Below are 12,805 nucleotides of genomic sequence, written 5' to 3' on the forward strand. Positions count from 1 at the left end.
TCGTCCATCCCTTGAAGAGCTCAGTAACGGGGTAATAAGCATCCGGTTGGAGTGGGTGTGGTGTGGAAAAAGTCGAATCTGTTTATGATACTAGGCCAATCGCCTTCTCCCCTCACCAACAATGACGCCCAGTAATGACTTCCAAGCAATTTTGTCCGTAATTGTTTGAGATTTGTTTTGGTGTGTTTTTGGTCTCACCTGTGCTTCTCCCCGTCCTCCTCTTTCTTCACGCTCGCCACCGTGTTGTGCGTTTCTGAGTGGTGTTGGGACTGTGCATGTGGTAAAGAGTGTAATCGCAGCATGTTTGCAATCTTAATATTTAATACAAATGATCTAATCACTGCTGAAATTCAGCTCGGCTCACACCCAATAACACTGAGCTAAAAAACGCTGCTTTACGAGGCTGACGTAGCTGATGTCAGAGGCTTGGTGGGCCAATCAGAAGTCTGCATAGTTGTGTTGGTTTGAGCAGTTCAGAGGTAGGGAAGTGGGTTTATTAACCTGATCCAGGTGACCTGTTCATGTTCACCTTGGTAGTTTTATACTTGGGCCATACTAGGGTAGCTTTGCATGATCAATACTTCAAATGACTTTGGGCCACGCTCCCATTAACCCACCTTTTTTCTGATTGGTTGCTCCTCTTAAAAACACCTTTTTACCAGCTAGTGGGTGGGGCTTTCACTCTCTGACATCATCCAGATCCAATTGTAGAAAAAATTGGATGAAATGGTGCTGAGAGCTGTCTGCAGGGCTTTGGTTCACAGGATTACTGCTTCCTCATTAGTAGAGACGCTGGTCATGTTTGATATGAGCGCCCACCACTGGAACAGGAGATGTATGACAGGAAGTTCGAATGGATTCACTTGACCAGTCGGCTGGTCAAAGTGGTGACGACCCTGGAGCCTCTGAGCCTCAGGTGTTGCCCCAGTTTTCCGCCAGTTTTCCTGGATTAACTTGTTTTTAATTAAGTTCTTGCCCACAGACATACTGCAGACCGCAGGCATGTGGTGTTCCTGCATCGGGGCGAATAATAATAACAATCATGTGGCCTGACATGATCTGAATGTCAGTTTAAAGGCAACAGAGAGCGAGATAACTGGATCTGTCCACTCAGAGTAGACGGACCTGATGGTTTCCCTCAGCTGGTTTGGTTTAGTCCACTTTAATCTGCTTGCATTTTCCCAGGATTGGTCATCCTGGAATATTTGACATCAGTTAGGTTTTAGGAGTTTTACGTGAGGCGAGGGCAGATAAGTGTAGATTCAGGAGAGGCCGACAGTCGAATCCTTCTGGTCTCGTGTTTTAGTTCGTCCAAACTGCTCTGCATGCTGCAGCTCTCATAACTCTGATTCACAGCTCTCCTTCTTATTCACTCGTAAACGAGTTTCTCCTCTGACTCTCTCTTCTGTTTCCAGGAGAACGTGGACGACGTGGTGAACGGGGTGTCGGAGCCCAGCCCCGCTGGGTCTCCTGGGGCGTCTCGCAAGGGCAAGGCCAGCCAAGCTGCGACCCTGCCGGCCAAATCCCAACCTGACGCCCCCAAGCCCCTGCTGGAGAGCTTCCTGCACCGCAAACACGAGTGGGAGGGGCACAACAAGAAGGCTTCGAACAGGTGGGGATCACCTGCAGACACACCTGGAGAGAAATAATAACCCAAATAATTGTAATAACTGTTATTGTGAGAAAATAAAGCTCAGCGATGAGGTCGACGTCTGCTCGTGTCCCTGCAGGTCGTGGCACAACGTGTACTGTGTGATCAACCTCCAGGAGATGGGTTTCTACAAGGATCAGAAGAGCGCCAGTCAGGGCATTCCTTACCACAGCGAGATCCCCATCAGCCTGAAGGACGCCGTCTGCGAGGTGGCGCTGGACTACAAGAAGAAGAAGCACGTCTTCAAGCTGAAGTGAGTTTCAGACCTGATAAACAAGTCTGTATTTATACTGGACCAGTCAGAAACACATCAGACAACTTTAAGCAAGACGCTGCAGTTCTTTCATTTAAAGAAAGAACCTGACGGACGCCAGCGTGCGCGGTTTGAACTTCCTGCTAATGTGTGTGTTCACCTCCGCAGGCTCACTGACGGCAATGAGTATCTCTTCCAAGCCAAAGATGATGTAAGTATTAAAACAACTCAGTGTTTGGGGCGTCGTTCAGTTTTAGTCAACATCGCTGTTATTGTTAGTCTTATATCTGCGTTACATTAGAAATATGTCGATCGTTTATTTGTTTGGATTGGAAATACAATCCACCTTTATTTATGGAGCACTTTAAAAACAACATAACCAAAAGTCCAGTAGAAAACAGAGATCAAAGTTAAAAACATTAACCAGACAAACAAAGTTAAATAACAATAAAATACATCAATGAAAAAAAGATAAACTAAATCAGTAAATGTTAAATATTAAAACTGGTGCTGTCAGCGTTAATCTCGTTAAAATGGTGTTAACGTGGATCACCCCGCAAGTGGGGCTGCACGCCGTCAACGCGTTAGCACGGTTAGCTCGCTTAGCTTGTTAATGCATTAGCACGGTTAGCTCGCTTAGCTTGTTAATGCTGTCGCTACCCGATCGGTACCCCGCATGCGCAAATCTTACATCACTTCCTCTCTTTGCCAACATTGCGACATTCAATATATTTGAATGATACGGTTAGCGCCCAGTTAGCTCTTAGCATTTCTCAACAGCTCTGCCTCCTTTTCGACTACCGGGACATTTAAACAATGGATAATCTGTATACAAACAAATTCATGCTTTTCTCTTCAACAGAGAGCGTTCCCCGATTGAACAACAGCGCCGTAAAATAAGAAGAATGGCGCCTAATTACAGACTTAATAATATTGACTTAGCAATGTGTCACGTGAAGATTCATCAGCCAGATTAAGTGTTTACTGACAATTGACAGTGATAGCGGACATCATCGTCACTATTCCAACAATCCTCTCCACACAGACAAGCATAAACACACTCGACTATCACTAAATCAAATTTAACACACGTTTGTAATGACGCTAATTCAGTTTACAATGGGGTTCATTCGCTCGGTCAGCAGGTGGCAGTATCCTCGTACACTGGGGAGTACACTGCCATTAAACGAACAGAAGAAGAAGAAAACCGCTGCACATGCGCAGTCAGGGGAGTCCTGATCCTTCACTATCTTTTTATTTTTTTGTTTTTGTCTACATTATATTAAATGTTTCATTATCGGAAACATTTTAAGAGATACTTATTATTCTTAACATTTTAACAGATACTCTGACCTGTAACTATCGTAAAACGCTACGACCGGAAGTAGACACCTTTCGCGCATGCGGGGTACCGATCGGGTTTCTGGTACGGATCGGGTAGTGACAAATGCGTTAGCACGGTTAGCTCGCTTAGCTTGTTAATGCGTTAGCACGGTTAGCTCGCTTAGCTTGTTAATGCGTTAGCACGGTTAGCTTGCTTAGCTTGTTAATGCATTAGCGCCGGAGATTTGGTGCGTTAATGTGGTTATGACAGTTGCTATGATTTATACATTTTAACAAGATTAACACTAATGAAAACTAAATGAAAGGGTTGCAAATGATCTAAACAAGTGTACGTATCCCGAAATGCGTTACATACGAGCGCTCACCCGGGTCACGGTGGTCTGGCGCGCTCGAGTCAAAGGCCCGGGTCATGTGACCGTAGAGGGCGAGTGGTGTTACAGTGATTATGATGTAATGTTTGAGCTCATTTCTTCCTTCGTCTGCTTTTGTTTAGGCCCAAATAATTCTGATCTCACTATGCGCACTTTTTTAAAACCACCTGCAGCAGGTGAGCAGGTGTAGCCGGCGGCGACTCGACGTTATTGGCGAGTTGTTGTTTTTCTATCAGAGACATCATCAGCACTTCCTGCTCTAACTGCTTCCTTCCTCTTTGTCTCCTTCTGCTCGTACTCCAGGAGGAGATGAACACGTGGATCTCGACCATCACCGCCGCCGTGTCGGGCGAGAAGCCCGAGGTCACGCCCAGCAGCCACAGCACGCCCGCCCCCGCCGCACGCGCTCAGACGCTGCCGGCCTCGGTCGCAGCCACGGCGACCGCCGAGTCGAGCCCGGGCAAACGAGAGAAAGACAAGGAGAAACGCTTCAGTCTGTTCAGCAAGAAGAAATAGACGCTGTTCTTCAGCCTCCCCTCCTCCTCCTCCTCCTTCCCGTGGTGCTGTTTGGGGTCGCTCCTCGTTATCGAACGAACTTTGGTCAAATATTGTTGAAGATGTCCGACTTTTCTGCTCATAGCAACTGTCATAACCCAGAGCGCTCCAAATCGAATTACACTCGTGTAACCCAAAGCGTCGCCTCACATCATGTACTTAGAATAAGAGTTTTAACATTTGCAGCAGTTGCTACGTCAGGTCGCATCCCAAACAGCCTCTCCTCCTCTTCTTTCTTCCTCCTCCTCCTCGTCCTCTCCAGCATGCAAGCTCCGAGCCAAAACTCTCCACTCTGTGCCTATCAACCGTCCGGCTCAGAGCTCCAGCTACAAACACCCCCCACCTGCTTCTCTGCTCAGATCAGGAGCAGGAAATACCCGAAATCTGACTGAAGTGGTTTAAAGGCGGGGCGTGGGCGTGTGGGCGGGGTCTGCGACGCTTCAGGCAGCTGCTGTCGTTTAAACAACAAGGAGAACGCGACGTTAGAGGAGTTCCCACTTTCTTTACTCTTATCGCTGTTTTCTGTACCTCCCGTTCTCCCCGGCTTTCCCGTGTTTGCAGTTCGTCTCGGCGGGTTTTCCTTCTCGTTTTTTGTTTAGTTTTTTGGGGAAGTACTTCCTGTTAGAGTCCATCCTCAGCTTTCCTATTTTTTTGCGAGGCCTTGTCTTTGCAAGATGACGTGTATCCCTCTGTAGCGGGGAAAACCGAGGCCACGGCGGGGTGATTCTTTGAGCCGTCGAAGCGCAGAGACGAGTCGCTCGGAGCTTTTCTGACGCTTCGGTTTGCGCAATAAAACCGCAAAAAGCAAACGGTCGTCGCGGCGGTCCGTCTGGTTCCCGCAGCGACTCAGAGCGTTACCCTGCAGTGCTTTTGACTGTATGTATAACTTGTGTATAACAAACTGTTAAAAATAAACCTGTGTTTAATTTCACCTATTATTATTATTATTAATGCTAATAAGACCTACCGACCGTAATAAGCTTTGTTTGAGGATAACTTTCTTAACGGCGCGAACACTTAACCAACACGAATGAAGGAGCCATCGAGTCTCGATGGGAGAATAACTGCGAATGTTCGTTAACTCGATCTTTTAGGCGTTCGATGAAGTTTCTTTTCTACTTTTGCATTTCTGGAACGTCTCCTTCGGCCCTTTGTTGGCGTTTTTCCTCCTGTTTTTCTGTCTCACAGTTAAGCTAAGTCTAAGGTTTATTTAGAGCGGCGAGTATGAAGGCGTAGATGTACAAATAAAACACAAAGGTTACTTTAAGCATCGCTGTTGTTAGTGGATGAGCTGGTTTTAAAAAGCATTTACTGGAAGTGAGTAATGTTGGTGGCTTGCTTGTTGGCTTCAGCTCTCGGTTCTTCTTTTCTTTAAGATTTCAGACTTTTATCGCCAATGACGAGTCGAGCTACAGCTACGGAAGTCCTTTCATGACAAAAGTCACTTTTTTTATGGCTTCTAGTTAATAAGATCAGAGCTTCACATTTGTTGAAGCTGAACAGGCTTCGCTCGCTGTAACGATGTAGCCGTAAGCTAATGACGTGATTCTTGAGCCGTCTCATGAAAAACAGTTTGTTTAGATTTAATAAAGTTTTATTGGAGATTTTACACTAATCTGACATAAGTGCAGAAGATCTCCACTCGATTTGACTCGACGACTCATTAAATAAACTTTCAAATAAATCTTAGAGAAAATAAACTCTAGGTTAAGTCTTGGGCTGCTGCTGGTCCCTCCTTTGATTACTGGTTAATCTCTCGGGCTTTAAAACTTCAATAAACGGTAATAAACAACATGACATGGTCATTTTCTTATTTGGAATATTTGCTTTACTCTCAGGTGCCATTTTTGCTCGATAAACTTTTGGAAATACGTTTTTGAGATAAAGTCTCTTCTGTTGCTGCACCACAAACTTTTGCCCCGCTTGGATGGAAATCACGTACACGGTAAATGACCTGCAAGCCCAACTTTAACACCAACGTCTAATCTGGAGTTATCGATTAAAATAGCTGCCAGAAAAGGCGAGTTCAGATTTAAAGGTGATTTTCTTTGATGTACATTTATTGATACAAAGTTGTCATTAATGGACTTCCGTAGGTGAACAAAAGTGAACAAAAACACCGAAATGAGCCCGAAACGATAAAAACCGTGGGTGCGTGTGTTTTTCCACAGCTGGTGGTGGGGTTAGAAGGGGCGGGGCTTGAAACATCTTCACTCTGATTGGCCCTGAAATACTTCCTGTTCTCTTTCTGTTCTTTTGTTTTTTTGTGCTTAATTTTCTGGCGATTTGATAAATATGTTGTGCATTCCTGTCACTGTAACCATAGTAAGATGAGATATTTCCTCATACTGCACAATCAATAATGCCACGATGGGAGGGTGGGCGGGGCCGGGGTTCGTAGGTGACGTAGTTGGAATGACGTGGACCGGGGGTCACTGCTAGTTGGATCTGCACCCGTAGACTTTTCCCCATCTCTGTTACATATGTGCAAAAAAGCCATTAAAATGCTTTTAAAAAGAAACTGAGACGGATTTTTATTTTTTCAGTGTGTGTGTGCGTGTGTCACCTTTGCACAGTTCTGTAAATACAAAGTACAGCTGTGAGTGATTAGTATCTATAAACTGATTTTATTTATGTGGCTCCTGTTCTCGACAGTACGGAGAAGCTTTAAGGCTCCATTAAGAAAACAAATGTTATCGAGCATTTGAGAGGAAGTCCACATGTGCAGGTTACTGTTGTTATTTCAAGATAAACGTCCACACTTGCTGTGGCCTCTGAGTTAGTGAGGTCGTCCAGTTTTAGTAATAAAATCAGCTTTGACATTGATATGGCACAAATCCAAATCACTGTTATTTTAATTTTATTTTGTCTTTAATAAAGGGTATAAAAATTGCACAAAGCACCTGGACAGGTGTGCAATCCCTCACCTGCAGCCAGCTTACACTCAGGAGTCAACTCCATGCTCGTGTTTGGATGGTGGGAGGAACCCGGGGAGAACCCACGCAGGTACAAAGAGAACGTACAGATTCTGGGAGGCAGCACTGTGTGCTAACCACTGCACCACCGCGTTAATGATGGGGAGCTGGAGGTTTTCTGTGTGAGGATCTGAGTTTAGGATTTGTTTACAGTGACGAACTTTAGAAGTCGAGCTGAACAGCAGCTGCACGGGCCGACGTCAGCATCACAGCAACACGCTTTCAGCACATCACTCGGTTCCTGCACGAGTGTTCAAAGGCAGCTTTTAATATGATATCAGGTTAGAATCAAAGAACATGACAATGCTCATAAGTTTAACTTCTACAGTTATTGTATTTATTATTGTATTATTTATTCCTATGGTTACAGACACAGATGGCATCAGACTCCGGGTTAGAACGGAAAAGAGGAAAAAAGAGTGGGAATGAAAAGGAGGGAAGATGTGGGGGCAAATAAAACAATTAGAGACGGAGTCGTTCAAACTGAAAATGTGTCTGAGACGAACTGCAGGACTAAAATAATCAGACGTCATCAATATCACAGAAAAGAGACAAAATAGCTGTTATTGGGGGTTATTGTCAATAATCATGTGAAAGTTGTTTTTGTTTTAAGAAATCTCTATTTTAACCACCAGATGGCGCCAGTTGAACAGCAGGGCTGCGGTTTGTGGACCAAGTGGGGAAAGCAGCTCCACATGAGCATAAAAAACACACGAAGGGCCAAAATACATTCAGCCTCACAGATTCAGAGCCGCTTCACAACAATCACAGGAGCACCTGTGAGGAGCTCCTGGCATTAGTGGAGAGGAAGAACTCCCTTTTGACAGGAAGCATTTGTTTTTCCAAATGGATCATTACGGCTTAGTCATGGTCCACCTGATTGATCTTTATTATTTATTTTATTTATTTTTAACTTTTAAGTTATTACAAACAGAACAGACATGACTGGGGGATAAGAAAGAGAAATACACAGACGAGAAAAGGAAAGAAAACCAGATGAGGGACACCAAAGTATCAGCTGGATCACCTGCTGGAGGCCACAGCAACAACCTAGATAAGTACAGGTAACGGTAAGTAATATTGAGTGTTACTGAGCACCACACCAGACCGACAACACACAATATGCTTTGAGGCAGCAGCTGAGGACGATACAGTGTGTGTCTGTGTGTGTGAGCGCTTGTATTCAAAAGGTTTCTCCATGTAACTGTCTGATAGTGGGTGTGGGGCGCCATAAAGGAGATCCAGGCCACAGACATCTAGAGGCTCCCCAGAGTGTGAGAGTCCAAGAAGGACCACCGGAGGGACAGCCACGCCACCCACCCAGGAAGAGCTGAGGAGAGTCCAAACTGGCAGGGAGGGGGGTGGTCACCCAGCAGCCACGTGCAGAAGCTACAGGGGGCTACTGAGCTCTAATTAGCAGTCTGTGGCTGCAGACTAGTTACCAGCCTTACCTGAGCACTCCAGCCTGTCATCCTAATATGGTCTCAGTGTGATGTCCATCTTTTATATACAGCCTGTGGTTTAAATGTTTACTGTTTACTGCTCATACTCGTGTTTCTCCTGTTGTTTGTGACACATGTCACTTTTCTCTCCGACCTCAGCACCGCGGACAGCGCCTCCCTCCCTGCTGCTGTTGGGATTTGTAGTTTTCTAAATTCTTTTCCTGTGACGTGTGTATCCCAGAGAACACAAAGCCCCAGAGTGCTTTACGGCCGTGCGTCCTCTCCAGTGGAGCAGGGGTGTTTCTCTCCCGAGTCCGAGCTGCGCCAAGCGCACGACACATCACCACAGGAAGAGCCACACCTTCAAAATAAAACCCAAGACTTGAGATTTACCAATAAAACTTTGAGTGAGTCAGAAAGAACCAGAAGCAGAAAATCATAATTTGTGCCAAAGGGCAAGAGCGTCAATAAAAACTACCAGCTTTGGGTTAATAGAACATTACCTATTATTATGTTGATACTATTTTTGTAATTTTTGAGTAATTGAAGAAAGCTTATCATAATTATGTTTCATGTTTGTTCTACTGCACTTTATTTTTGTCCTAGAACACAACCCCTGTTATGTTGGGTTTTTTGTAACCTTATACAAATGTAATCTGTCATCCAGCTTTCTTCGAACAGAAGACTTTAACATGCTTTTATTTTGAAAAACGTTTTAACATGTTTTAATGTTTTGTGTCTTGTTCTGTTTAATCTGAACAAGCCCCTAAAAACAGTCAGTGCTCACTGTCGGCCTCTGTTTTTATTACCACTGTTCATTTTAAAGCTCAGTTTTTAAAACCTTACGATGTAACTACAGCCCATGCAGCAGTATATTAATGATATCTTATCTCAGGTGTGAGGTAATCCATCTATTCCCTAACCATCGGGAACCCTCACGTTAACTTATACGGAATGGAAAGAAAATTAGCATTCATCCTCCAGTTTCACTGTTTATATTATGCTAACATAGCTGTGTAGCTAGCCACCACGTAGCACGTCATTATATAGCAGCTAGCCCAACTTCAGTAGCCCTACAAACGTCACTGCTGTTTAGTTTTGTCTTCATTTATGTTGGAAGTGATAACAGATATGGTCGTATATTTATATGGTATATTATGTTTAAGTGGAAACTAGCGAGCTAACTAGCGAGCTAACTCCCTGCTAACGTCGTTCTCTGTTAAATTTAATAAATTCTGTTTTCATGGATGCCTGGATGTTAAACTTAATTGTTACAGCTGGCAGAGCAGCCACACATGATGTCAGACTTAAAGACCGGATAAACTTAAATTTAACTTAAAATTTAAAGAACTTTATTGTCATTGTAGTTATTTAACAAAATTTTTTGGTAGCTCACAGAGGCCAGCAGCAATAAAACAAGAAGCAGCAGTAACATAATAACAAAGTAAACGTAGTAAAAGTATAAAATATAAAGTAAGAAGAAGGCACTTAGCACAGTAAATAAAAATATAACAGTATTTACAGTGTGGTAGTTTAGTGCAAACATGAATACCCAGTAAATGACTTTGTACATTAGCAGCAGACATGACATGGAGAGAGAGGGAGGGTTAGCTATGGTGTGTTGGGGGACGGGTGACACAGGCCAGCTCTGGGGAAAAAGCTGCTCTTTAGTCTGTTTGTGCGAGTTCTGATTGGCCTGCATCTCTTCCCCGATGGGAGGGGTACAAAAAGTCTGTGGCCTGGACGGGTTGGATCCTTGATCATGCAGCTAGGCTTCTGCAAACAGCTAGCATAGACCGTGTTGAGATTCGGGAGTTTGGTTCCAATGATCCCCTGGGCAGTTTGACGGTCCGGGTCAGAGCTCGGCGGTTTTCTGCAGTGCAGCTGAAGCACCACACAGTGATGCAGTGACAGAGGACGCTCTCTGCTGTGCTCCTGTAAAGGTTTACTAAGAGCCTGGTCGGCACATTTGCTTTTTAAAGTTTTCTTAGGAAGAAAAGTCTCTGCTGTGCTTTCTTCACTAAGTGGGATGTGTTAATAGTCCATGTGAGATCTTTGGTTATGTGTGGGCCCAAGAATTTAATGTCATTCACCCTCAACTTCCTCACCATTTCTGTGGAGGGGTGGTCGTGTTGTTTTCTTGGCTCTTCTGTCTCTACAACGATCTCCTTTGTTTCGGCAGTGTTCAGAACCAGCTCGTTGTTTCCGCACCATCTGATTAGATGTTGGACGTCCTCTCTGCAGTGACACTCGCTGTTGTCTGATATCCTTCCCACTATTGTAGTGTCGTCAGCAAACTTCACTGTGGTGTTAGAAGAGGAGTGGATGGGTTTGCAGTCGTGTGTGAATAGAGTGAAGAGAGCTGGAGTGAGAACGCAGCCCTGCTCCTGTGTTCATGGTGATAGCAGATGATGTAAGGTTGCCCAGCCTGACCTTCTGTGGCCTGTTTGTAAGGAAATCCAAAATCCACAAGCAGATCCATGATAAAGAGGCTGATAAAATATCAGAGAAAATAAAATCATTTCCAACAACATCAAAGTGTCATACACATTAATACGATAACATCATCAACTGAGTACTTTTACTGTGCCTGCTTTTAACTTGAGGTATTTTGATGCTGAAACCTTTGCACAAACTCCGCTTCAAGTCCCAAAGTCAAACGAACACCTGTCTAAATTCTTTCATCTTTAATAAAATGACCAGTGTGAAACCCTCTGACGTCATGCTGCTGAGTCTGAGTAAAAGTACTCCGTCACTTCCTGATTCCGCGGAACCGACGGCTGAGCTGCGGACCTTTTAATGGTGCTTTTATTTTAAAAGGCTCAGCATCGGAAGTTGGGCGCAGTGCTGTGTCGCGTGTCCGCTGATGCGCGTGCTCGTCGCGTCGGGAAAAGGAGCGAGCAAACGTCACAGACTCCTGGCTCAGGAGGCTCCCCGCTGCACGCGACAGTACGCTCCTCGAAGCAGAAGCTCCGGCTGTGCCTCCGCCTGCTCCGCCCGTGAGTCTGCCTGCGGGTGGAGGATGCTCTGCTCCTCCTCCCGCTGTGGGGAGTCAGGACTTTCCTCTCCGTCATCCGGCCGGGATGCTGCGCTGTGAGCCCGGGGCTGCTCCCCGCCTCTGCCCGCTGGAGTTGGATCATCTGCCGGGATTAAACACTCGCTGTCGTCCTCTCCTCCTCCGCTCCTCCACTGCGCGGTCGCTTCTTCTTCGTTGATTTTGCGGCTCTGGGTCGTTTGACTTTCTGACTGCTGGTTTTACTCGCGCGCAGATTTGTGAATGAGCCGCGGTCCTCCCGGGGAGAAGGTGCCGTGAGCGCGCGGGGGGCAGGATGGAGGCGGCGGGTCGGGATGGAGGATTAGAGCACGGAGGGATTAAATCCTCCACCAGCCGCTGACTTTGGTTTTGTGGGTTTGGAGAAGTTTCCAGACTGTTCGCGTCCTCCGTGTTTTTGAGGAGTGGGTGGAAGGAGTGAGAGAGTGATAAGCGTGGAAAAGTTTCTCGCGTGGTGATTCCAGCTGCAGTGAAACGGCTGAGTGGGGAGGCTCGGCGGGAGCAGCTCCCGGGGGATCCAGAGATGATGAAGGTCTCACGGTGCTGAAACCAGAGGACTCAGACTTTACGCGGGGATTACAGTCACGGCATCACATGAACGGAGGAATATGAACCATCACATTTACGGTAAATCTCGGAGCTGACGTCCAATCAGCGTCTGCGCGCGCATCGTGATGAAGAGTCGAAGGAAGTCCGAGTCCTGAAGCTGTGGGCGCGAACTTTTCTTCAGACGACAGCCGAACACGGTGACCCCGGCTCAGGCAGGTGACCCCGCTCACAGTTCCGTTACCGGGTCTCTGGATCCAGAGGGAGGAGCTGCGGGAGCGGGCGGGCGGTACCGGAGCCCCTCAGATGAGCGAACATGTCGGACCGGAGCGCCCCGGGCTGCCGGCTCAGACTGGACTGGGTCTACGGGTACCGGGGGCACCAGTGCCGGAATAACCTGTACTACACGGCGGGGAAGGAGGTGGTGTACTTCGTGGCCGGGGTTGGAGTGGTTTACAACACCAGAGAGCACAGCCAGCGGTTCTACCTGGGGCACAATGACGACATCATCAGGTGAGCCCCCTGCACAGGTCACGTGATGGGTTATCGATCGAGACTTCCAGGTCTCAGAATCAATATCTCTGAGTCACAGCATGAGCCTCCCTAACAGCCCGGA

The 12,805-nt window shown here is 46.2% G+C and overlaps 2 protein-coding genes across 6 annotated transcripts in view; both read left to right on the forward strand.

The window, feature by feature from the left end:
• Positions 1-4,978, forward strand: part of LOC146505875 (spectrin beta chain, non-erythrocytic 1) — a 66,939-nt gene extending 61,961 nt beyond the window's left edge. For all 4 annotated transcript variants that reach the window (XM_085183281.1, XM_085183282.1, XM_085183279.1 and 1 more), the window contains 4 exons: positions 1,416-1,612; positions 1,731-1,904; positions 2,073-2,115; positions 3,923-4,978. In XM_085183281.1, coding sequence (XP_085039407.1) covers positions 1,416-1,612; positions 1,731-1,904; positions 2,073-2,115; positions 3,923-4,135 — 627 coding nt within the window. In that variant the 3' untranslated portion in view covers positions 4,136-4,978. The remainder of the gene's footprint in view (positions 1-1,415; positions 1,613-1,730; positions 1,905-2,072; positions 2,116-3,922) is intronic.
• A 4,808-nt stretch (positions 4,979-9,786) lies between these two features.
• LOC146505876 (echinoderm microtubule-associated protein-like 6) overlaps positions 9,787-12,805 on the forward strand; it is a 75,410-nt gene continuing 72,391 nt past the window's right edge. The window contains exon 1 of one of the 2 annotated variants that reach the window (XM_085183283.1): positions 9,787-12,702. In XM_085183283.1, coding sequence (XP_085039409.1) covers positions 12,506-12,702 — 197 coding nt within the window. In that variant the 5' untranslated portion in view covers positions 9,787-12,505. The remainder of the gene's footprint in view (positions 12,703-12,805) is intronic. The other variant, XM_085183284.1, reaches the window with a different exon arrangement.

The sequence above is a fragment of the Neolamprologus multifasciatus genome, chromosome 13, assembly GCF_963576455.1.
Source record: "Neolamprologus multifasciatus chromosome 13, fNeoMul1.2, whole genome shotgun sequence".
In the NCBI taxonomy this organism is placed as follows: domain Eukaryota; kingdom Metazoa; phylum Chordata; class Actinopteri; order Cichliformes; family Cichlidae; genus Neolamprologus; species Neolamprologus multifasciatus.